The sequence below is a fragment of the Crocodylus siamensis genome, unplaced genomic scaffold (genome assembly GCF_052110815.1).
Source record: "Crocodylus siamensis isolate JL-2025a unplaced genomic scaffold, ASM5211081v1 HiC_scaffold_31, whole genome shotgun sequence".
In the NCBI taxonomy this organism is placed as follows: domain Eukaryota; kingdom Metazoa; phylum Chordata; order Crocodylia; family Crocodylidae; genus Crocodylus; species Crocodylus siamensis.
Window position 1 is genome coordinate 85,860 of NW_028324441.1, and position 24,796 is coordinate 110,655.

The following is a 24,796-nucleotide window of genomic DNA, read 5'->3' on the forward strand; positions in this document are numbered from 1 at the left end:
GGAACAATGTTCACTCAGCTTCACTTCTGAGAAGGGAATAATACGAAGGGAGGCAGGGAAATTTAATTGATAGGGAACTGCATACCTGGGTTCTGGTTGCTTGGAGGATTAACCACCAACTGCCTTGTCCAAGTCCATGTTGATGCCAAGGTCTTTGGGAAAAGGGTGACTGTTTCTCACTGTGTGAGCTTGCTGGTTAGTCCCATCCCAGTAGGAACTCATAGGCACTAGATATAGGCAATAAATACTATAAATCATATGACCCAGTAGTCACTGCAAGCAGTTTTACCCTAGGGCAGTGGTTCTCAACCTTTTTTGTAGCAGGACCCATTTGTAAGCGTTAATGGCCAGTCCCAACCCAGGAAATAGTTTTCGTCGAAAACAGCTCCCTGGCCTTGCCAGTGCCCCTCACTCCCAACCCACTGTCCCCAATCTCAGACCCCAGTGTGTGGGGCAGGGGGTGGGTATATGGGGAATGGTGGGGCCCAAGCACCCCATTGCAGCCTGGAGCTCTGTTAGCCTGCAAGGGAAAACTCACAGTTTCCCATGTTTTTCTCCTTTAAAGGAGAATCAATTTTTAAAGATGGTTCACAAGCCTTTCAGATATTTTTGTGACCCACTTTTTGGGTTGAGAAATGCTGCGTTTGGTTTTCTATGCCTTTTAATTAATAGAAAGGAAAGCCAGGAACTGTAATAAATGACCAAAGAAACTACCTTTTTATTGTCTTCATAAGTGAATCTTAAAATCATCATTCGTTCTCAGCATGAAAGTCTCTGAAACACACCTGCAGCATCCCGAGTCCTTCTGAAAATTCCCCACGGACCAAGAGCCCGGCTCAGTGCCTTCATTACCTCCCTGTTTCTCAGGCTGTAGATGAGGGGGTTGATCATTGGGGTGAGGACAGTGTAGAAGACAGACAGGACTTTGTTCAGGGCTCTCCAAGTATCCACCGTTGGGGTGAGATACACAGCGATTAGGGTCCCATAGAAAATTGCTACCACAATGAGGTGGGAGGAGCAGGTGGAAAATGCCTTTTTCCTCCCAGTGGTAGATGGGATTTTCAGGATCGTGGCAATGATACAAGCATAGGATGCTACAGTCAGTAGAAATGGTAGCAATGACCCTATGGATGTAATGGCAAAAATTACCAGTCGGACCAAGCGGGTGTCTGTACAAGAGAGCTGTAGGAGGGGTGTCAGATCACAGAAGAAATGGTCAATTTTATTAGGGCCACAGAAAGTCAACATTGACATTAAGCTTAGTGTCATGGTGAGAACCAGGAGACCCATTATCCAAGAACCTGAAGCTAATTTAGCACAGATACTTGAGTTCATCGCAGTTGCATAATGCAGTGGATCGCATATTGCTAAATACCGGTCATAGGACATGACGGACAAGAGGACACATTCGGTGCAGGCCAGGCACCCAAAGATGTAAAACTGAAGGGAACAGCCAAGAAAAGAAATGGTTTTGTTATTGGTAAGAAGACCTGAAAGCATCTTGGGCAGGATGGCCGAGCTGTAGCAGGTCTCCAGGCAGGACAAGTTCCCCAGGAAGAAGTACATAGGGGTGTGCAGGTGGTGATCAGCCACAACCAGCACAATGATGAGGAGGTTCCCGGCCATGGTCACAATGTAGATCAGGAGAAACAGCAGGAAGAGCGGAAAGCGCAGTAATGGTAGATTCCCAAATCCAAGGAGGATAAATTCTGTGACGACGGTTTGATTTCTCATTTCTGTGTTTGCCATGTGGTGGGCCTAAAATAAGTCATCATAGCACAAATATTGAGAAGCGGGGTAGTATTCATGCCTGTGCACTATTTCAGGAGTCAGCTGCAGTATCACTGAATCTCTACAGCACGTGAGCACTCTAAACTTCCTATATTTTCATTTTTTACTGATGTTATGAGAATGAAATGTGATATTTTCAAAATTTCGTGTGAAATGAAAGGTCTCTTGATATGTGTTTCTGTGCTGTCCTAAAGAGTTGGTTCCATGAAGTCAATTAAATGCTGGGTTGTTTTATTCCTGTAACTTATAGTTACTAAATACAATATACTTATAAAATATAATAGTGTCCCACTAATAGATTGTAAAAGTTCAAATGAAATGACTCATAAGAACATTACCAAAGCCAAATGTTTCTGCATCACGGAGAGGTTGCAGCATCATCAGTTCAAAAAAATATTTTCACTTTTCTCAATTAAAAAAAACAAACAATGAAATAGAAATGGACTTGTAAAATGGTTTGATTTCCATACAGATCAATCACTGACAGAAAACTGCTTTCCTTTGTATCACGGGGCACAGTCATTTTCTCATGATCTGCCAAGCATACATTAGATACCACTTCTCTGTTGCATTATTAAGGCATTAGCAGTGCTCTCTCCTCCTCTGCTTTTTCCTCTGGCAGGTTACATGATGTTTTTGGTGCTTTGGGTATTTTACCTGGTAGCTGCGCATGAAGATTTGGGGGAATTGCTTGCTTTTTCAGGATTCTAATTCAATGGCTGTCCTATGTTCTATGTCCCCTCACCCCTCTGCCCTGCAAGACAGTCTCACCCATTGTCTTCAACAATGGGATTTTCTAATGAAGCCCTGATTAAATTGCGAGTATTCTCACTGGCGTTAACAAGTCTGAATTACCTTTGTCTTAGCTCTGTGAAAATCAGTATTTGCTACTGGAGATTTAAGACGGTTGACTCTTCTCTGGATCACTGGGGTGGGAATCAGGAAGGAAAACTCCAGTGGAATCAATGGAGTTACATGGAGTTCAAACCAATGCATCTAGTAGCAGAACAAGGACTGGAGATGAGGTCATTATTGCTAAGCTTTATGACTCATAAGCCTGTGAATAAACACTGTTTCTTCCACCTATATTCTTTTAAACTGTTTTTACAAGCGGTTTAGTTACCTACATCTTGGTGCAAGAGATGGGTCAGACTAAGAAGGATCTCTCTTGCTGAGGATGCAGCTCCCCTGAATGGTAGCTAGTCATTCTGGAAATCTACTCTATCAAGCTCATAACACTTTAAATGTTAAACATTTTGACAATTTGAGTAATTTTTAGGAATGTAGTTTCTAGAAAAGATCACAAAATTACCTTGTCGCTCTAACTCTGCTGTTAAGCATTTTATTCCATGTCTTGCTAGTTTTGGAAGATGCTTTGCTAAGACATTCAAAAGCAACAGAGAAAAGAATTTTTTCCTATATTTCTGAATGTTAAAGAGCTTGGTAAACTGAGTTGCTTGATACAAATAACCTCATTTTCATGGGGTTTTTTTAATATCTATTTTTACAGCTAAACAACAATTTCCAGTTTTTAGTTCTGTTTTCTCCTCTCTGCCTTTCTCGAATTCTGACATCCCTTTCAGCAGTGGCAAAATGTTAAAGGAGGAAAAGAAAACCCTCAGAATGTAGATTAAAAATGGCTGCTAAAATGTTGAATAAAAAAATGCTTTTTTGATATTTTTCTAAACAAATACATAAAAGTTTTTGTTTTTCCACTAATTAATATATTTAGGCAGCTATTATAGCAACATAGCAATTACCAGACTAATTTAAACCAGTACTCACTCTAGGAAAGAGAGACTTTTTTTCTGAATAGAATTTTAGAAGATCGCCTTTTTGCTAATTCAATATATCCAGGAAAACAGCAGTGGAAATAGACAATAATAAAAAAAGAAACACCCTGCCTTGACACAGGTATGTACAAGAAAACAATATCCAGGACTGCATTTATGTAGCGCTCCTATACCATGAAAAATTAGCTGGAATGGAAATGCTGGTTTTACCTTGAGCTTCAGTGCGTCATTCCCTGGAAACTGATTGTGTATCTGCTCTCAGGCTTCTCGTGAACAAAGCACCAAGGGCTTGATTAGCAGGGTGTCCAACAGCCTTTGCTTTGCTGCTGCTGGTCTTTAAATGAAAGACCAAGGGAATTGTGTAATGTTTTTACTGCAAAATTTGTAAACACTGTGCTTAATTGGAGTCCCAAGTTCTTCTCTCCAGGGAAATCCCTTATTTCACATGAGACGTGGGCTGTGTAACCCGGGTGTACTCAGGTATGTACTCCCTTCTCCAATTTAAGAGAAATGTCAGCAGGGCAGGTGTGCTGTGGGGGAACAACTGCTGGCTACATGCAGTTTCCCTGCTTTCCCTATTGAAAGCCAAGCCAGGACACTATATAAACTTAACTATGTACACATTTATTTACAATGAAATTGAAAGATAAATATAAACATAAACACCAATATATCTTTTACATATACTAAACTTTAAACCCTATCTATCTATGTATCTATCAGAATGATCTGAGCAGCCATTGATTGGCGTGGGAAATTCAAACCGTGCCAGTTGGGCCTGGAGACTGACACAGTCACACGTGTGCTCTTGGCTTCCCCCGACCACACCGAGCGAAGCGGAGTGGCCTGACCGACAGATGTGGAGGCAACAATTAGGTAAGCTGGAAAGAGTGAGGGGGAGCAGCCAGCTGTAGGTGATCAGGAATGTTTTTTTTTCCCACTTTCCTGTCCCCATATAGCTGAGCCAGATGGGAGCTGTGTGAACAGGCCGGGCAAACAGGCACGCTTTTCAGGGGTGCGCTGGAGTTTGTACAGGAGTTCAAGCAGGAGGGTGTACAGGAGGGGCCTGAACTCCAAGAGTCTGCAGCTTTGGACAGAGACCTCAGGTGAGTAAAAGAGAAGGAGTCTTTCAATGGGGGTTATGACACGGCATGCAGCCAGGGATCCTGCCCCAGTGATGCCTCCGGCTTGGGGCTCCGCTGAAGCCTCCTCCAAGACAGGGCCCTTGGATGGGTCGCTGGCACTCTGCCTCCTGTCTGCAGGGGTTGCCTGGCAGGCCTCTGGTTCCTGGGGGTGATGGGAGAGGGCCAGGAGTCCCCTCACCTGTCCCAAATGTGCCCTGCTTGAGGCCCTGGAGGGGCAGGTGAGGGAACTCCAGGCAGAAGTTAGGATGCCGCAGGGGATTAGGGCTGCAGAGGATGAAATTGATGGGTACTTTCATTCTCTGAAGGATCAGTCATCTGGTGGAGAGCCTACACAGGAGGGAACTGATGCAGAGGAATGGAAGATGGCCACCTCCAGAGTCAGATATCGTGCTTCTGAAACAGCTTCCCCAGTGCAACTGGGGAACATATACGAGGCCCAGGCAGCACTGGAGGAGAGCGCAACGGAGGAAGCCACAGCCACAGCCACCACGATGCAGGATGAGGGTCAGCTGGGGAGCCGAAGGAAGAGATATTGTGGTGGTTGCAGTGTTCCCTCTAAACTGCTTTCATGCATGGCCACACGCAAGTAAAAATCCTGCTGTGCACAAACATTTTAAGGCCATGCACCCACCCGAAGAAGAGCTGGGCACTTAGTGCGGTGGAGGCACCGGGGCTGGTGTGGGACACTCACTGAAGCTAACCTCCTCACTCCTCATACAAGGCAGGCAGCGGCTCCTCCCCGAGGCGAGGCGAGGCAGGGATGGGGGCTGGTGCAGGCTCCACTGGTTCCAGGGAACTGCTTCACTCCCCTGCATCACCTCAGGGAGTGAGAAGGCACATGGCATCAGGGCTGGGGTGTGGAGCAGGTCCCTGGAGCCAGCGGAGTCCGCACCAGCCCCCAGCCCCCGCCCCCAGCCTGCCTTGCCTCACCTCAGGGAGCACATTTGGATAAAATGCTTTCACCAAAAATTTAAAAAGTACCAAACCATTGAACTGGTAAAACTTTGTTGATAAAAATATGGAACCAGAGTTGTATGAAGTTCTCAAGCACCTTTTGTCAATATTAACCTCTTTTGCAAGTGCAGAGAGAGATTTTCTGTATTTTACTTGATTCAGATAGTTCTGATCAATTATTACTTCATTTAAAGTTTAAACAGAAGGGCATTAATGAAAAAATTAAATACTGTTGTGCATTTAAATAGCTTCGAATTTTCATTCAAAATCACCTTGATAAAACTGTAGTAAGATATTCAGCATCTAGTAAATCAGAAATAGGTTTCTCAGTTATGATCACAATAGATTCTTATATTTTAAGCTTTTAGGTGTTAAGCTACAATTGATTGTGTCCTGCCCATGGCTGCCCCACAGCACTCCACTGTGCTGCTCTGGGCTGCATTTAGTATGGAGAAGGGTAGTGCCCAAACCCTGCCCACTCCCACCTGGACACTTACTTTGGGACACTTACTGCTAGACCGTGCCAAAAGGGTGAGGTGGGATTGAAGCAGCGCGCTCATGGATTGAAGCAGCGCGCTCATGGACTGAAGCAGCGCGCTTATGGACTGCTACTCCTTAGAGGGAACATTGGATGGGTGACTCCCTCCTGAGAGGAACAGAGGGACCCACTGTCACCCAGATCCCATGGTGCAGGACGTGTGTTGCCTGCCTGGAGCCCAGATCCAGGACATCACTGCGAAGGTCCCCAAACTCATCTGCCCTGCAGTTACTATCTCATGGTCCTTATTCATGTGGGAACAAATGATGTGGCCAGGAGTAATCCAAACCATATGTGACTACAGGGCTCTGGAGGCCAGGATTAGGAAAATGGGAGCACAGGTGGTCTTTGCATCGATTCTCCCAGTCAGTGGACATGGTCAGCATCACAACACCCGCATTAGAGAAGTCAACCTGTAGCTCCAGAGTTAGTTTTTGGCTTCTTTAACCACTATCCACACTTCCATGAAAGGGACACTGTAACAGGGAACCCTAGCGCTGTTACCAGACAGTAGGCCAGCCCCCCTAAGACCAGAACTTTCCGGGTGCAGCCTGCTGGCAGGGTAGGGGTTAAAAGCTGAGTCTTGCCGGCAAATCAGGTGACTGCAAGGGGAAGGCCAGAACTATAAAAACTCTGGGCTGAGGTGGCTAAAGGGGGGTTTGACTGCAGAGGGGCTGGACTCCTGATGACTCCCAGAGAAGCAGCAGCAGCCCCACGAGAAGAAGCACAGCAGACAGTGGGAAGCAGAAGCACAGAGCCATGGAAAACATGATCTGGTAGACTGCCTTCCTTAATTTTATTTTGGTTATAGCCCATAGGCTTATTGTTTGTGTTTGATTAGATCCAGTGGTTAGTGGCTGAGGCTGTAGGGGATGAGGAGACCTCATTAGTGCCATGGGGCACAGTCATGAAGGGCCGAAGGGCCCAGTGTGCTAGTGAGTGCAGCTGTACAGGGCCAGGGGCCCAGAGCTGGCTGCAGAAAAATGGGACTTTGAAGTTGGGTCCTAGCAGGCAGATTGAGGCTAGTAGCCCAAGCTATAAGAAAGGGGCCAAGCCTGAAGCAGAAGACCCAACAACTTGGTGCCCAGGGGTGTAGTGTGAAAGGGGTGGGCCAGAAGGCCTGGTGCCATAGTGAGCACAAAAGGTGGGCCATGGGTCCAGAGGGTATTAAGCAGTTAGAGCCTCAGAGTCAAACCCTACCTCATGGGTTTAGGCTGGTAGGCCTAGCTAGAAAAAGATGGGGGTGAGAAGCCCGTGGTGGCTGAGAACCCCAACGCAGAAGTACAAACAACAACTGCAAGGCATGGGGCACATATGGGGGTGGTCAGAGTGTTCAAGGACAGCCCTAGTAATCGGGGCATACAATAGGTAGTCTCCCATTTGCAAGAACAGCTAAACAATATTTACATCAAGATGTGGCAGACGAGTAAAGGCAGGATACAGGACAAAATACAGGAGTGAAGTATTCAAGGACTTCAAGGGTGGCCTTCACAGGCTGCTAGAATGCCCCTGGGGATAGCAAGCTGTTATAGGCACCCTGGGATGTGATGGCCTTCATCTTTCTTCAGAAGGTAAGAGTCCTTTCTCTTACAGGTTGACTGATCTCCTACACAGGGCTTTAAACTAGGTTCATTGGGGGATGGGGATGCAGACAACAGTGAGAACCTAGGATCAACAAACCACAAGCCATGTGCCGAACAGCCCATGTAAGTGCTAAGGGGCCCAATGGGCATCAGGACGGGGGACACCAAGGGCACCCATCGGTGGGGCTCAAATGTCTCTACGCTAGTGCTAGCAGCATGGGGAACAAGCAGGCAGAACTCGCACTCCTGCTTGCAAACAGGAACTTCAATTTAGTTGGGCTGATTGAAACCTGATGGGACCCTACCTGCGACTGGGCAATAAGCATTGAGGGCTACAGACTGTACAGATGAAATAGAGTAAGGAGAAAAGGAGGAGGTGTTGCTGTCTCTGTGAAGGAACAATATACATCTTCCATAATCAAAATGGGATAAGAGGGGCAAATTGAGGTATTGTGGGTCAGAATGCAAGGGGGTCGGGGGAAAGGGAATTTGTAGTGGGGGCCTACTACAGGCTGCCGCATCAGAAGGAGGTGTTGGACCTGGAATTCTCCAGACAGCTCTCAGAGGCCATACGGTCAGAGGACATGGTTGTCATGGGTGACCTAAACTACTTGGACATCTGCTGGGAGGAGCAGTCAGCTAGATCCAACTGTTCATGTAGGTTCTTAACCTACATACAGGACCTTCACCTAATACAGGAGGTATACGGTCCCAGTAGGGGAAATGCCTTACTGGACTTGGTCCTGGCTACAGTGGATGATGTGGGGGATCTACTGACACAAGGTAACCTAGGGGACGGTGACCATGACTTGATTGAATTCACTATCTGGCATAGGATGGGAATGATAACCAGTAGGGCAGAAGTGTTAGACTTCAGAAAGGCTAACTTCAGTGTGCTCAGGAGATTAGTTAGTGAGGCACTGAGAAACAGGAGAATTGGTGAAATAGGAGTCCAGGAAGGGTGGTCATTCCTAAAAGGAGGAATCCTATGGGCACAGAAGGAAACAATCTCTTTGTGCAAGAAAGGGAGCAAAAGGGCCAAGAAATCCTCTTGGCTGAACAGGGAAGTCCAGGAAAGACTAGGGACAAAAAAAGAGGCATGTAGGCTGTAGAAGCAGGGGATAGCTACCAAGGTTGAGTATACCTACTTGGCCTGCACTTGCAGGGAGGCAGTCAGAAAGGCCAAAGTAGAAATGGAACTTAGCTAGCAACAAAAATTAAAGACAAAAAAAGTCCCTTCTTCAGGCATATAGGGAGCAAAAAGAAAGTGAAGGGTAGCATAGGTCCCCTACAAGACAAACTCTGGCAATTAGTGACAGATAGCTGAGCTCTTCAATGAGTTTTTTGCCTCTGTATTCCTGAACTCAGATCAGGACAAATCTCCCAATTGGATCATTGACAAGCATAAAGGGGAAACCAGCCCAGCTGTTAGCACTGACTAAGTGAAGAGACACTTGGAGGGGCTGGATGTGTTTAAGTCAGCAGGCCCAAATAATCTTCATCCAAGGGTGCTGAAAGAATTGGCCAGTGTCATAGCAGAGCCACTGGCACAGCTGTTTGAGCATTTTTGGTGCTCAGGTCAGGTCCCAGAGGACTGGAAAAGGGCCAATGTGGTCCCTATTTTCAAGAAGGGGAAGGAGGAGGATCTGGGTAACTAAAGACTGGTTAGTCTCACCTCTATCCTCAGGAAAACCTTTGAAAAAATTATTAAGGATCACATTTGTGGAAGTCCAGCGGGGAAAGCTATGCTAAAGGGCAACCAGCATGGATTCATAGCAGGTAGATCCTGCCTCACTAAGCTTGTTTCTTTTTATGACCAGGTCACAAAATGCTTAGACACAGAAATTGAGGTGGATGTCATCTACTTGAATTTTAAAAAGGCCTTCAATATGGTATCGTCTTATAGTCTTATAGATAAACTGAGCGATTGTGACATAGGTGATTACATAGTCAGGTGGGTGGCAAATTGGCTTGGAGGCTGCACCCAAAGTGTGGTGATGGATGGGTCGGTATCGACCTGGAAAGATGTGGGCAGTGGAGTCCCACAGGGCTCAGTCCTGGGACCTGTGCTGTCCAGTGTCTTTATTAGTGAGTTGGATGAGGGCGTGGAAAGCACTACTCTGTCCAAATTTGCAGATGATACCAAATTATGGGGCAAAGTTAGCACCACCAGAGGGTAGGGAATGAATCCAGGCAGATCTGGACAGGTTGGAAAAGTGGACGGAACAGAATAGGTGCAGTTTAACAAGGACAAATGCAAGGTGCTGCACCTAGGAAGAAGGAATCACCAGCATGCTTATAGGCTGGGGGAGGACCTTCTCAGCAGTACAGCAGCAGAAAGGGATCTTGGAGTCACTGTTGACTCCAAGATGAACATGAGTCGTCAATGTGACTAAGTGATCAGTAAGGCCAACTGCACTTTCTCATGTATTAGCATGATAAACAGGTCCAGGGATGTGATACTTCCCCTTTATGCAGCACTCATCAGGGTGCAGTTGGAGTACTGCATCCAGTTTTGGGTGCCACACTTCAAGAGGGATGTGGACAACCTTGAGAGGGCTCAGAGAAGGGCCACTTGTATGGTTAGGGGCCTGCAGGCAAAACCCTGCGAGAAGAGATTGAGGGCCCTGGATCTCTTCAGCCTCTGCAAGAGAAGGCTGAGCGGTGATCATGTGGCTGCCTAAAAATTCATCAGGGGAAGACAGCAAGGAATAGGTGATGCTGTTTACCAGGGCACCCCTTGGTGTAACTAGGAACAACAGCCACAAACTAACGGAGAGAAGATTTAGGGTAGACATCAGGAAGAACTTCTTTATGGTAAGGGTTGTCAAAATCTGGAATGGGTTTCCAAGGGAGGTGGTGCTCTCCCCTACCTTGGGGGTCTTTAAGAGGAGGCAAGACAGGCACCTGGCTGGGGTCATTTGACCCCAGTGCTCTTTGCTGCCCAGGGCAGGGGGTCGGTCTCAATGATCTGCTGAGGTCCCTTCCGACCCAAACATCTATGAATTTATGAAAAACTACAGATTAACAATTATAGAATAAAATATACAAGACATATACACAATAACATTTATAATAACAAGGATTATAGGCAATATTTACACAGTTGTATACCTCTCTCAGGATACAGTTAACTATTACAATAAAATTCTAACCTAAGTTTCAACAAGTATTTTATAACCTTAAACTTTATCAAAATTGAAATCTACTTAGATATTAAATATAAATCTACCAATATATATTTGATAAATCTATCAAATACTTAGCCTCATAATATCAGATTAAAGGTTTCAATATAAGTTAATAATTTTAGACTTTTTCCACTTACACTTATAATACATGAAATATAAACCACAAAACATTCGGCGCCCACTCATAAAACATAAGGCACAATACCCTTTAATATAATTAGCTCTTCTTGGAACCCCCAAGGCCCAGGCTATTCTGGAGCCTTGGCTGTGTTCCTGCGGCAGGAGAGGCAGGGGGAAGAGGAGGTCCCCCTTAGATGGTTGGATGCACCAATCTGGGTGGATTTTCCTTCCACTGTGGCAATCTCCTTTCCCAGGAACTGGGGGGTTTAAATTGGTGGCCCATATCTTCACAGATAAATGTGGTTTCAGCTGTCATGAAAGTTTTCACTGGTTTTGGTGAAGTTACCTGAATATTGGAGGCTGAGAGAAAGTAGTAAATACAGGGCTAGCCTAATGATGCTGATGCCAGAAGTGGGGTCACCATTTGATGCAAGATGCCAGGGACTAGAACAGTCACCCAGGTAGGAGGTGGGAAATCAGGATTAGCTCTTTCCTCTGAAAGGATCTGTTACTTCCCAGGCCCATGCCTGCACACATGCTGGCTACTATGGGATAGTCTGGGATGGAGGTGTTCAACCTCCATTGTTGCTGCTGCTTCTTTTGGTATCTTTAATTAAAGAGGCAGCAGAGCAGGGACTGGAATGTGTCTGGGCAACCTCCCCGGGGGCTGCCCTAACCCAGAGGTGAGAGGGATTTGTCTCCATAGTCCTAGTAGAAGGTGGTTCTGATACTCCCTTCTGTCATGGTTAGAAACCATCTCATCTTTCCCTGGCTGCTGCAATCCATTTGTTCTTCTGCTGATACACATGTAGAGCAATGCTGGCATCTCACAGCCTTCTTTTTTTCTGGGCTGATCAAGCCATGCTATACTAGATTTCTTTGCAAGGAGAGCCTGTACCAGAGCAGGATTTCTTTCCTGTCACCTTTCCCCTGCACAAGCAGCTGAGTATCAGGTAATGAGACAATGCACCCTGAGGCTCAGGTGGTTGTGAAGCTGGCAGGGAAGCAATGGCCTTTGTCTTGCCCCAGTTGTCCTCACAACTTCTCTGCAGCTGCTTGAATGTGAACAAAGTGAAAGTAGAAAATATTAAGGGGGTGGAACTGAGAGGGTGGAACAGTACAGCGGCTGGCTCCTGTGTCTGCATCACTGCAGTGCCAAAGTCCTTCTGTAGGTCTCTCCTGTAGCTTCTGTAGGTTCTTCCTGAAAATCCCATTCCTTAATGGCAGTGATGGATTGCTGTATGTCCAATGTAAGTATGCATATATATTTGTGTCTGTGCATGTGTGTCTGTATGAATACACCAGGCGCAAAAACAAGAAACTCCTACACATTCTGTCCCAGAGTACTGGGGTCAACCAGGAAGATGAGACAATCCAGGGTGTGTGTGATAAGGATGTCTACAAACTGGCCTAGGATCATATAGGGCAAGAAATAGTTGACTCTCTGGAAGGAGCCCAAGTTTCAGAAAAGCAAGGGAAGTACTGATCTTGTGGATACTGAGAGGCAGGAATTGGTGGGATAAGATGCATCCAGGCTGCCTCAGAGAAGGTCACAGAGGTGCTAGCTGGTGTCTACTGGGAGCTGGTACTGCTGTATGAAGACCTGGTCATTCAGGCTCAGGTCCACATGGGCTAGGGACTGCTGTCAGGCCTGGCTTCAGCTAGCATCTGCCTGAACAGTGAAGAACTGCCAGGTGCCCAACACCACAGGATGCAGAATATGTTCATACCTACTCTCTGGCCACTCCCCAGGTCCCATCTAGTCCTCGGGTTGGAGTCCTACCCTGCTTCTCAGTCTGGTGCCCCACCACACCCAGCTGCCCTGGGGGTTCCTTGCTAAATCCCAGATAAGTGCTGGCTTGGTTGCACCAAGACTAAATACCTGAGATAAACCCTGGGGAATAGGAGATTTAAACCCTAGTCAACAAAGTAGGGGCACTGGCTGTGCATTAACTAGAACGAAGCATTAAGTGAAGTCATTCCTGGGACTGGCCAGGAATTGCATGGGCTTTGTCCCACAGTTCATGACCATTGACATACCTGCCATTGGTACACCTACTTTGTGGTGGTGAAAACTCCTCCTGTGCTAGCATTGACCCATTTTAAGTTAATGTTGGCTTGTGCTTATTACGTAGTTATCTAGCCACATTGTTTTATTTGTATCGAGCCCATGCTTCTCCAAAATGCTTCAAAGAAGTTAATGTGGGACTTTATCAAAAGCTTTACCAAATCCAAGTACGCTAGCTCTACTGTGTTCTCTTCATCTGCTCAGTTTGATACTTTGTCTAAGAAAGAGATTGGCCTGGTTTGGCCAGTCATGCTGGCTGAAATCAGCTTTTTCTCCCCCAGATGCTTGCCTATTTGTTTCTTTATAATTTATTCCCCATGACACTTATGGCACATGTACTCCTGCTTTTGTATATTTTCAGCCAATGGCCTTGTGATAAGAACTTTGGACTGAAAAGTAGGAGATGCAGGTTCACACCCCTGTGGGATGAGAGCTGATGAGAAAGCAGAGCTCCTGCTCCCTGGGAAGTGCCCTAACTAACAGACAGTTGAGCAGAGTTTTCAACTATTTTAGATTCAAGGTGCCTTCCAGAGTTTTCTGACTTTAGTGGCAGCTCATTAAAAAATAGTTTAGCTTGTTTCTCCGCTATGGATAAAGAATAGAGAAATTATTCAGTTGCAAAACTTGTGATGACCCGTTGTAGTCATTCTGTTTCTGAAACTAGTTGAAGTCTCTGTTTTTTCTTGTGAATCATGTCTAGGTGTTTGCACACCTCACAGTGCTAATATTGAGCATCTCTCTTAAATGAAGCTTATGGTACCCTGGTTGAGAATCACTGAGTGTAAGAGTGGGCATGTCCTTCATTTCTCTTTGCAGAGTTATGTGCATGTGCAGCCCATTTGTCCATTGTCCACAAATCCAGAGCCTTCATGTCATCACCACCATTTTCCACATACGTTTACTTCCAAGAAACAATGGCACCTGCCTGGGCCCTGGCCTCCCACGGGGAGGATTGATGACAGCAACACTTGTGCTCCAAGCTCCTCAATTCTACTGCCAAGAGCCTTGTGTCCTGATCTGCTCAGTGTCATTCTTGTCAGCATAGTTGGTGCTGTAACGAACCAGCAATAGCGATTCTGTCCTCTGAAGTGCATGACACCCATCACAGTTTGGCATAAGCTGGAAATCTGGTAAGTTTGTGCTCTGCTTCATGGCATTTGAGGAAGACCTTGCTCAAGGGAGTCCTCTAGCTTGTGTTATGGAAGGAAAACTTTCTGGTTTTATGACTTCTGAATCTGAACAAAGCAGGGGAAAGTTACTGTTGTGAAAAGCTAGTCTTATTTTCTCTCTAGCTAGGCCCTTTTCAAAGCTCTGCCTGATGAGAACATGGTGAGAAAATCAGGCTTTGGTTATGGAGAGGGGGCAGCAAGTAGAAGCTGATATCTGGCAAGATGTCTGTGGTCACTGACAGCAGCCCTGCACTCCAGAAATTGAGCTTTTACTTAAGCTTGTATGTATGAAGGTGGATTTTTTTTCCAAGCAGCCTGAGGCAGGAAGGCAACAGGGATGACTTGGGAGCCCTGGCACCAAGTACCATTTGCAGGAAGGAGTTAGAAACCTCAACAAGTTGCACGATATAATGGGAGAGTTGGTCAGTGAGGGAGTCAGTCCATAAGAGGGCCGAGGCACTTGCTGTGGGACAAAGGATCACTGAGGTGCCTCTGTACAAAGCTGGACATCCTGGAAATGCCTACTCAGCTACCTGCTAAACCCCACCAGCACCTCAGGTTTGACCTGAAAGCTCCTCAAGTGCCTAAATGCCAAAAAGCCTCAGTCTTCAAAGCGTGGAGCATGTCTGCACCTATCTTCTGTCTAAGCTGCTCTGGGCTCCTTACTTCATTGAAGTCCCATGTGGACAGCGAGGAGGCTGGGAATTTTTAGCAGAGGTGTGTCTTGGTACTTGCTCTTTCCAGGGAAGCTCTGCCTGTAGCCTTCCCCCAAAAAGGCTTGTGCGGTCTCTGTCCTGCAGGACCCCCTTCACCCAGTGTTGGTCTGTCTTCTCAAGGACAAACCTCTGGCTTCAACATCCTGGCTCTTCCTCAAGAGGGGTGGTTGGGGGAAGGAGAGGATGAGTGGCAGTGTCCCAAGCAGCACAGTAGACATCTCTGCTTCAGCCTTCAGCAGCAGCGGTGGGTGGGAGAGAGGGGCAGTGGGGGCGGAGGGGATATGCCACTGAACATGGACGGAGAAGAGCGGGGAATTTGTGCCTGACTTGGAGACTTCAGTTCCCCAGAGGCTGCCCCTGTGGCATGGCCTGAAAGCAGGCTGTGACTGCACCCCTGTACCCACTCTGGGTGTGTCTCTGACACCAGCTTTTCTGAACTTTTTTTCTCCTCAGACTCACCTCTCAAAGGATCCTGTCCAACCATTTCCTGACTTCGTTACAGTCTGAGCTGGTTAGTGTTCATGACGGGCTCTCAAATGCACATCACTGAGTGTTTGGGATCCCATTCCAGGGCGCTGAAGAGCTTGTCTGTACCTTAGTGTTGCTATCTCCCTGCATATCGGGCAGAGGGTCTACCCTGCTGTGCCCGTGCCTAGCAGACCTGATTGTGAGCACATCAGTGAGCCTCTTTTGGCTCATCGCTCAGGGCCTGTTCTCAAGCTCTGGAGCTAAAGAAGCATCAGAATAAGGTCTGGGGTGTGCCAGAAGTAGTATCATTGCAAACCTCTTGGGGTGAAGTCCCTTGAGGACTTAGGTGGGTGGGGGCCGGCCTGCTGATACCCCTGATGCTGATGGTAGGCCACCAGTGGTGGCAAAGGCGCAGCTCACATGGCCTGAGTGGCATGGGCAACCTTTCTGTGCCCATTGGGAGGGCAGAGGCAGCACAATGACAGATTAGGCAGGGAGCAGAAAGCAGAGTAGCAGATCAGGCAGGGAATGGGAATAAGAGTGGCACTCAGGGCATGGGGCTGCTTTACGGAAAGTCTGACAAAAAGCTGGCCCTCACTGGTGTGGGGGAGGGGGAGGGGCCTGGCGCAACTCGTGCCTGGGCGTTGCCGCGGCAGCGTTTGGATCATAGAGCCGGCGCCGGGGAACCGCAGCCAGTTGCAGTCAGTGGCTGGAGCGGTGCTGACGGCTGTCCTCCATCGGGAGAGGCGCGGTAAGCGAGGGATGGGGAAAGCTGCCCCCTCTTCTGCCCCGACATGAGGTCAGCAGGGCTTGCAGAGAGGAGTCAACAACCCCCTTCCTCAGGCAGCATCCTCCCTGTTCCCACCAGCCCACACACACCATTAGCGGAGCCGTGTATCAGACTGCTCCCACCCCTGCCACAACACATACCTGACACCCGAACCTTGCCAGAGGTGAAAGAGGGGAAGCACAGCACTCAATGTCCTGCTTCTATGAAATGTTGTCAACGTACGCTCGAGAGGTCTGTCGTAGCGGGCCATGCCCCCCGTGGTAAAAAAGGGCAGCCAAACACGAGCGCCACGTTAGGATCACACCTCAGATTACCAGGCTGTGGCGCAAAAGGATGCAGTTTCGTCTGGGAAACGTTTGTATTCCTTCCTCCTTTTGCCTCTCGCATCCTCAAACTCACCAATCAAACTAGTAGCAAACAGCGTAGACAGCTCCTAACACTGAAACCCACAGAGGTGTCGCTCAATCCCGGCACTTCACTGAGCCCCTTGAAGGTTCACTTCCTTAGTTGCCCCACAGTCAAGAGATGCAACTCTTTTGGACAAATCCATGAGAATGAAAGACACCTTTTGTTCTTGGTAGTGATTGTCTTGGTGACCGTCGCAGAGTCCCAGGAGAGCCTGTTCCACAGGAGGATTTCTTTCCTGTCACCTTTCCCCTGCACAAGCAGCTGAGGATCAGGTAATGAGACAATTCACCCTCAGGCTCAGGTGGTTGTGAAGCTGGCAGGGAACCAACGGTCTTTTTCAGGGCGAGTGAGTGGGCCGCTGCCTGTCCCAGCCGCCTTCCCATTTCTGGCCAGGGAGGAGCAGCTGTGGGCGGGAAACCGTAACCCCGGAAGTGGTGACATGTCCTCTGCGGCTCTCCAGCACCATCATCAGTGTGTTTGCAAACACCCCCAAGGCGTGGAGTTCCTAACACCTCCCTTGTCAGGGGCCATTCCCCCGGCCACGTGTCCCAGGGAGCCCAAAGCTGTGGAGCTGCTGAGCGCTCCCAGCTCCCAGAAAAGGTGCCCTACTTCTCATCGGACTTTTGGACCCCGGTCCCAGGATCCAGCCCAGGGTGTATCCTGAGTCCCAATGTTCAGCCCCCCTGACTTGAATGAGGAGAGCAGGCACGGGCAGGAGGAGGGAGTTGTTAGCCCCAACTAACTGAAGGCCTTTGTTCATGAGCCAACAGCTTGCAAACCTCTGGCACCCAATAGCTGGCACTCAATAGGGAGGGGAAAGCATGGGATGTGGGGAGTCACCCAGCTCGAGGTAGGGGCAGACAGCCAACTAGGGAGAGGCAGCTTTGAACCCACACTCCTGACTGTTCCTGTGTCAGGATGGAGAGGCTGAGGCGGATCTTCAGGCAGAGGACGGCGAGGGTGGCCCCAGGACGGGAGAAGGATGGCAAGAAGCCTGAAGAGGAGGAGCAGGGCGGCCACCACCACGCAGAGCCTGCAACAACAAAGGGCAGGTGGTGGCACTGCCTTGTGGGCTGGACGAGAAGGGCACCTCCAGCAGCCACGGAAGAGCAGGTGGCGCAGAATACAGCTGGGCAGGCAGGGCCTAAAGAGAGCCAGGCACAGCCCCCGCGCAGCTCCAGCCCCACACGCAGGAGCCAGGACCCCAGCCCTGAAGCCCAGCAGAAGGCCACTCCACACGTGGCCTGGGAGGAGAAGACAGGCTCCCCAGGGCAGGAGCTGGACAGGCCCTGTTTCACACTCGGCTCCAGCTCCTCCAGCGAGGACAGCGACAGCTCTCAGGAGGCTGTGGGCCCCCAGCAACCTGCTGCCACCATCAGGGGTGAGGTGACATCCAGACGTGCTGTGCAAACAGGGCAGTGAGCCCTGAGGGCAGTGAATCGCTCCGTGATGGGACCAGGGGATCCCAGGCAGAGCAACAGCCTGAGGGACAGGAGGCCTCGCACCCCCAGTGTCGGCCACACGCATGGTTCTGGGTGGGGAGCGGGAAGAGGGAGCCTTGGACGTCAGGGTCCCCCAATCTCCCAGAGAGGCAGGCACCTCCCCGAGGTGCTGAGACAGGCGGGGCCTGACGCGCTGGATAGAGAGGGGCCATCCAGCACTCGGGCAGGCATGTTGCCATTTCTTGGGCTGCAGGAACGTGGACACACCTCTCCTCCACATTGCCCCCCTCTTTGCCCTCAGCAGCAGCAGGCATCAGTGTCTCTCCCTCTCCCTGTAGATACAACAGTCCTGCCCTTCTACAAGGCAGAGCAAGAGCAGAGGGAGGACTTCACCTACCTGGAGGAAGCCGCCCTCTCAGTCATCCTACGGCACCTCCAGAGCACGGACCAGGTAGGAACATCCCAGAGCTGGACCAGCACCAGCCCGTCCACCCTCCCACCAGCTGGCCCTCTGGGGAGGAGCCACAGCCTTTGAAGGGCACGTGCAGCCCACATGGGCTGGGACCCTCGCCTGGGGTGCCTAGGTCTCAAAAAACCTGGGGACCCCTCCCCACAGAGACCCCACCCCAGTGCCAGACCCCATTTGCCCAGGACGAGGCGTGCATTGAGAACAGGGCATACCAACAGATCTGAGCCCCACGCTCCCCTTGGGAGGGCAGGCAGGTCCCTGACTAAGAACCTACCTTTTCCCAATGCAACTTATGGTGCATGTAGACTGTGAACGCGGGGCTCGCTTTCCTCCGTGCCATCCCCACGCTGTGCCTGGCTACAATGGAGAGGGGCGAGGACACCCTGGAGCCGGCCTGCTGCAAAGCGGCACTTGTGGAGAGGATTGTGGTGAGCTACAAAGAGCACTGGCTCTTTGGGTCAGAAGTTAAGGAGCCAGGAGAGGAAAGGCCTCCCCTGGCCCAGTGGTGTGTGACTGGGGGCTTGAGGGAAGAGAGGGCAGCTGTGTGGATAGGGAGTAGAGAAGGGGGACATTGTGGGGTGAATGGGTACAGGGCAGGAGGGGAGTGAGAGGGCTGGAGGACAGATGTGGGAGCGGGTGGGGAAACTGGGTGGCCAGCAGGGTGTCTGTGAGCATGTGGGAGGGAGGAGGAGAGCTGTGTTCGGTGGGTGGGGGGGAACTGGCAGAGGGGGCCCAGGTAGGCGGTGGGATCCAGGTGCACCAGGAGCACTGTGAGGTCTCCTTCTCACACTCCCCCATGTGTCGCTCAGGTGCTGATTGACAAGCTGGCCCAGTGCGAAGAAGAGCCCAGCACCATCCTGCCCTACAGCATGGCTGCTGTTTGCATCCTCAGGTACTTGGTCCTTTGCCCAACTGCCCTAAGCGCAGCACTGCTCAGCCCCAGAGATATGCTCCCCGGCCCGACCCCACCTAAACTAGTTCCTCCGCTTTGCCGATGGCGTGGGAATGTGTCCTTTCCCCGCGTTGGGTACTGAGTTGCCCTGTAGCGATGACACAAGGGCCTTGAGCAAAAGGCCGTCCGCGGGGATGCTTTAGGAGGGTCAAGGATCAGTGGGCAGGGCAGCAGAGGGGTCAGTGGGCCAACCCTGATCCTTGGGTGCTGGCACACTTCAGCCTTCCTTGAGGTTTCAATTCATGGTCTCGCCTCCGGGTGCCTATTTCCCTGTGGAGACCTGCCCACATCAGAGCCACTCCCAGCCCCACAAGCTCGTCTTTCCTGACAGCAAACTGAAGCCAGCCCTGGAGCCTGCCCTGGAATCGCGCCTCCTCTACACGGCCCTCCACAAGACCTTCCTGATGGCCGTAGGGCACAACAGCCAGCACATCCAGGTACCTCCTTTTCTCACCGCACAGTCCCACCAGCCATCCCCTGGCAGACATGGCACAGGGCTTTCCAGCACTGACCCTCTTGGCTCTCTGTCCTCTTCCAGGGCATGCAGCAGATCAGCGTGGACTACCTGGAGGCCACGCTGAGGTGCCTGCTGGCAACTGCGCCCAGCTTGGCCAGGCTGCAGTTCATCGGGCAGGTGAGCACCATGGGGAGAGGCTGGGTTTGGGGCGGGGGCAGCTTCAATGGCCTGTGCGCTGCAGGACCTGGTCCTCAGAGAAGAATCCCTGGCTCCTTCCTTGAGACAGGAGTCTGCTGCGAGTTCAGCATGCCGATCCCTCAGGGATTAGCCAGCGAGGGGTAGATGCCGCTTTGGATATTGGCTTTGGAACCTGGCAGGGGTCTGGGATTTTGTCTCCTTCCTGTCGTGCTGTCTACGGTCAGGGAGGCAAGGAGCAGCCCTGAGCCAGAATCTGGTCCCAGCTTGAAGAGACAAGAACCAGCTCTGAGCTGCAGAGGGAGGGGTCGGGGCTGGGAAAGGGGGTTTGGGGCAGGGCCATGCTGGGTGCAACAATCCCCTCCCAAAGCATTTGGCCCCCTGAGGCTGATGTTCTACCCTGGCCTTAAAGGGTCAGCACTCAGGAGGGGGCAGGGCTGGGGATCATCGGTACAACAGGGGCACGTGTCCACTGCCATGGACTTCTTCCTCCCGCAGCACTTGACCTTGTGGCTCCAGCTGGAAGACGAGAGGGACAGAGCCACCGCCATCAAGATCACCACCGCCCTGCTCTGCTTTGCAGTCTCCCTCCTCCCACAGTTTGAGGTAAACGACCCTTGTGTCAGGGCCTGACTCCAGGCAGAGGCAGGGCTGGCGAAAAAGACTGTGGGATAGCAGTGGCAGCAGTAAGGGTGGGATTGGAGAGAGGATCCCTGCGTGCCAGAGTGAGGGCTGGGAAGTGGCTGGGTTTGATTCAAGGGCTTGTGCTCCTGGCTAAGAGCCCCTGTCTCAGTAGAGCACAGGAGCTGCAAGAGCATGCTCCAGGCAGATTCGTGCCTGTGTCAGGAGCCCTGCTGCTCCTCCTGGAGCAACAGGTGCAAGGAGTCCTTATGGGGCCCCGCTCCTAGACCCTCGGCTCCCTCCCGCGTGACAGGCAGAGGGATTGAGTTGTCTGGCTCCAGGAGATGCGCATGGCCCAGAGAGCCGGAGGGGATTGCCCGTCAGACAGAGATGGACTGCCCTCTCCTCTGCCTTTCCTTAGGACTCACCCAAGGTGCCCCAGGTGGGTGACCTGGTGGCCCTGCTGGGTCTGTGCATCAGCGACCCAGTGGAGGAGATCAGCCGCCAGGCCAAGGACGGCCTCTCCCACCTCTACAAGATCTTGCTGCATCAGCAGGGTATGGAAGCCTGGAGTCCAGCTGGGGGAATCTCCTGAGACAATCAGCCTGTCCAGGGGCTGCAAGCTGGGAACGTGACATAGGGCGAGAGTTCACAGAGGTGTGAAGGCAAAGTGGCCTCAGGGAGGGCAGGGCCAGTAGCCTAGAGCTCAGGGGAGGGACTGTCGGTTCTTATGCAACCCTTGGGCTATCACCTGGTTCAGTGAGATGGGGAAGTTCCCCTCTTAGACATCACCCGTACCATGGCACCGACCCAGGCTCTGCAGATCAGAGCGCTCACATGTTGTCAGTTCTGAAGCCAAAACAACAGCTCTGACCAGCCTCTCTCTGTCCTAGGGCAAGACAGCCAAGAGGCACAGGACCTGTGGCACATCAGCCAGGACCAGAACCGGCCCCGCCGAATCCTCCTCTACATCCATCTGGCCACCATGGGAGAGGTAAGGATGCTCTCGGGGGAGGGGGAGGGGCTCTTTTCCTGCAATACCTACCTCCTGCCTTCAGGAGGAAGGTTCTACCCTCCCCCAGACTGAGAGCGAGGGGCAAGGGTGCATGGTCGTAGGTCCAAGTCCTAGCGGTTTGTACGTCTTGCATGGTGTCACACTGACGTGGCCTGACAACAAGCCCCTGGGAGGGGGAGTTACCGCAGGATCCCACCGTCCCTCCCTGACTGACACTGGAGGCCCCGAGCTGGGCATCCCTGAGCTGTGGCCGGCAATCGCCTTGGCTTTCTGCAGGCGGCATTGTGAGCTCCCATCCCAGGCTACTTGACAGCCCGGTGTGAAAGGCAGGGCAGGAAAGCCAGGGCAGGAGACCTGAGTCCGCCTCTGCTTATCTGGACTTTGCATCCGCTGAAGGATTTGAAAGGCTCTCAAGCAGAGTGACCTGCCATGGCTCCAACCAGGCTCTCGCTCGCCTCACAGCCCATCAGAAGGGCAACGCATTCCCAGTTCCTTGACGGGGAGCCTGGCTCCGGGATCAGGCGCCAATGCCTTGTGTCCTGTGGGTTTCAGGCCTTCAGGAAGATTCTCTCCGAAGACCAGAGGAGAGCGTTTGCAGGGAGGGCGCTGCTGGGGATCCACCACGTCACGCTGCACGTGAGCCAGGCTGGGGTGGTTCTGCTCTATGCCATCCTGGGGCAAGCTGGCCACCTGACGGGGGCAGAGGTGAGCAGCATGGTTGGACTCAGGAGATCAGTGGCAGGACACACCCTCTCACTTGGAGCCAAGTTCTGTCACATGCGCCCCACTGAGCTCTGCACCACGGGAGCCCCATGTGCCGTGATGGGACACTGGGTCCCAGGTTGCTGCACTTGGCCCAGTGTCCACCTCCTCACATCAGCACCAATAGCAGCTTGCAAGTAGAGGGCGGGATGGGCCACCAAGACTGACTTCCTGAGCCCAAGCCCACAGCTCAAGGGGGCATGTCCACTGCTGCTCCCCAGCCTGTCATTGCTGTGCATGAGAGGGGAGCATTTAGCTAGCTTGGGCTGCCGATCAGCCCCATTCCACAGGGCTGCCTCCTCCTGTCTTCAGCATGAGGCAGGGGGGGTCCTCAGAGAACGTCTTGGCCACCCCTGCTTTGAGTCCTCGACTGCCAAAGCCCCTCAGTTCCAGCCCCTCCCCGCACCACCTGGGAGGACAGAGGTGGGTGAGAGGTTCATGGGGGCCTGAGCTGCTTCCCTGCATGCGTGAGAGAAAGAGAGCTCTCTGCGAGGAATGATGGGGCAGGCTAGGAACTTAGGCTGCAGGGGGAGAGGGCGATTTCGGGGTAGGGAAGCAAAAGACCGTGTGTTTTTGGCGGGGAACAGCATGTCTGGTAGACATGGCTTTGGGCTGGTTTGGGATTCTGCTGACTCAGGTGTCATTACCCGAGTGTCCCTGGTGGCCCTGGAGTCCCTGACTGGTTTGTGTGCCCTTGCAGGAGAAGGAAATTCCCGTCAGGGTACTGAGGAAGCTCCTGATCCTGAAATGCTTCCGTCAGCTGCCCAAAGAGCTGCAGAGGCACAGTCATCTGGAGAGTGCCTCAAGGATCCCCTCCTCTCTGCAGCAGCCCCATCCATCCTGATGCAAGCGAAGGCTGGGTGTGAGGCCACGGATGCCATCTGCGAGGCATGGGACACGGTGTAGGGGAGGTCGGAGCCGTGTATATAAGCCCTTGGTATCAGCGTGTGGCAGGGCACTGCTTGTGCCTGCCACTTGAAGGGCTGGGGCAGGCATCCAGCAAGTGCCCCATGGCAGCAGTCATTTTGAGAACTTAGTATATAAAGGCCGCAGTCTCCCGCTGCCAGCCGAGGCAGAAACAGCGCCTCGCTGAGCTGCGGCAGGAACAACCAGGCGGTCAGGGAAAGAGCTTATGGGGATGGCTAGGAGGCTCTTGGTCCTGGGCACGACCTAAAACTGCATCCTGCCAGGGATGGGTGGCCTGGTGGGGCTCCTAGTGGCGTGGGAGCCCCCAGGAAATGCCAGGCCAGTTACCACCCTGGTGAAAGGCGGGTCGGGGCGCCTTAATAACCCCAGCTCCCACAACCGGGTGGGTAGGGTCCAGAAGGCGGACCCCTGTGAGACAGCAGACTAGATGCTCACAAGCCTGACTTTGTTTTAGAGAGACGCACTGAAATTAAATTAACGGTTCAAAAACAGAAAAGGGATTGCTCTAGGATTAACAGGAACATGAGAATAGAGAGTATAAAGGGTGATAATGATATGGCAGGTAAACAATGGGAAGCACACACATAATACTGATGCAATACTTTACTAAATATCACAATCAATTGGAAGAGCTGGTTGAAATAACAGGAAAATGGCAAATGGCAACAAGGAAGCAGAGAGTTAAGAAAGGGGCAGAAAATTAGAGGATGAAACCAGTCCGTCAATCCAAGGTGGTTCAAATATGTTGGAAGGCAGGAAGGTCACCTGGGACTGGGTTATTCAGCACTATTGCCTCTCACCCTCCATGGGGAGCAGAGACAATTACACTCACCAGGCTCAGAGAATCAGAGGCAGCCAGGCACAGCTGTCCCACAGACGCACCCTCACCACACAGTAACTGCACACACACACCAATGCTTGAGCCACACTCCCACGTTTGCCCCTCCCTTGAACCCGAAGAGCACCTAACAGTGGGTCTTTATTAACTCCAATCATAGCACTTTTGCCAATCAAACCAAGGTAAAGGCTGTCAATGACTTTAAATCACAGCGGTTCCAATCATCTTCATATTCACTTGTTACATTCACCTGTCACGTACTCCAGTCACTCACCTTTGCCTCACAACTCGCGCATACGTTTCCTGCCACACACTCTGACCCCTCTGCGCATGCCCAGGCTTTCCTTTTGTAATGATAAGATGAATTTCCCTGTTATAAGAATG

General features: G+C 51.0%; 2 protein-coding genes across 2 annotated transcripts; one reads left to right on the forward strand and one right to left on the reverse strand.

Moving 5' to 3' along the window:
* Window positions 1–539: 539 nt before the first annotated feature.
* On the reverse strand, window positions 540–2,139 carry LOC149851927 (olfactory receptor 6B1-like). The gene has a single exon (XM_090030209.1). The coding sequence runs from the start codon at window positions 1,747–1,749 to the stop codon at window positions 760–762; it is 990 nt and encodes a 329-aa protein (XP_089886335.1). The 5' UTR covers window positions 1,750–2,139; the 3' UTR covers window positions 540–759.
* Window positions 2,140–17,652: 15,513 nt separating this feature from the next.
* LOC149851928 (uncharacterized) lies at window positions 17,653–23,491 on the forward strand. The gene is made up of 11 exons (XM_090030208.1): window positions 17,653–18,115; window positions 18,515–18,627; window positions 18,951–19,073; window positions 19,455–19,537; window positions 19,929–20,034; window positions 20,136–20,231; window positions 20,748–20,855; window positions 21,292–21,427; window positions 21,764–21,864; window positions 22,438–22,590; window positions 23,348–23,491. The coding sequence occupies exons 1-11, from the start codon at window positions 17,653–17,655 to the stop codon at window positions 23,489–23,491; spliced, it is 1,626 nt and encodes a 541-aa protein (XP_089886334.1).
* The last annotated feature ends 1,305 nt before the right edge of the window (window positions 23,492–24,796 follow it).

Coding starts and splice junctions, on each gene's coding strand:
- LOC149851927 (XM_090030209.1), bottom strand. CDS start 1,749: ATGGCAAACACAGAAATGAGAAATCAAACCGTCGTCACAGAATTTATC.
- LOC149851928 (XM_090030208.1), top strand. CDS start 17,653: ATGGAGAGGCTGAGGCGGATCTTCAGGCAGAGGACGGCGAGGGTGGCC. Junction 21,428..21,763: donor GATCTTGCTGCATCAGCAGG/GTATGGAAGCCT, acceptor TCTCTGTCCTAG/GGCAAGACAGCCAAGAGGCA. Junction 21,865..22,437: donor ATCTGGCCACCATGGGAGAG/GTAAGGATGCTC, acceptor TGTGGGTTTCAG/GCCTTCAGGAAGATTCTCTC.